Source organism: Mesitornis unicolor, unplaced genomic scaffold, assembly GCF_000695765.1.
Source record: "Mesitornis unicolor isolate BGI_N332 unplaced genomic scaffold, ASM69576v1 scaffold35806, whole genome shotgun sequence".
Taxonomy (NCBI): Eukaryota; Metazoa; Chordata; class Aves; order Mesitornithiformes; family Mesitornithidae; genus Mesitornis; species Mesitornis unicolor.
The window spans coordinates 1-207 of NW_010189514.1; the positions used below are offsets into that span (position 1 = coordinate 1).

Consider the following 207-nt stretch of genomic DNA (forward strand, 5'->3'; position numbering starts at 1 on the left):
CCTCGGGCAGGATGGACGTGGAGGGGAGCACCTGGGGGGTGATGGCATTGGCACCGCTCCTTCTCTCTCTCCCTAGGGGCAAATTTGGGGAAGTTCACACATGCACGGAGAAGCAGACAGGGCTCAAGCTGGCGGCCAAAGTGATCCGGAAGCAGTGCCCCAAGGACAAGGTCTGACCCGTGCCGGGGCAGGGGGGCTCCTCCTGGC

At 64.3% G+C, this 207-nt stretch overlaps 1 protein-coding gene across 1 annotated transcript in view; it reads left to right on the forward strand.

Moving 5' to 3' along the window:
• Window positions 1-76: 76 nt before the first annotated feature.
• LOC104541942 (myosin light chain kinase 2, skeletal/cardiac muscle-like) overlaps window positions 77-207 on the forward strand; it is a gene marked incomplete at its 5' end in the record, with an annotated part of 2,670 nt that continues 2,539 nt past the window's right edge. Inside the window, one exon of the mRNA XM_010186109.1 lies at window positions 77-170. Coding sequence (XP_010184411.1) covers window positions 77-170 — 94 coding nt within the window. The remainder of the gene's footprint in view (window positions 171-207) is intronic.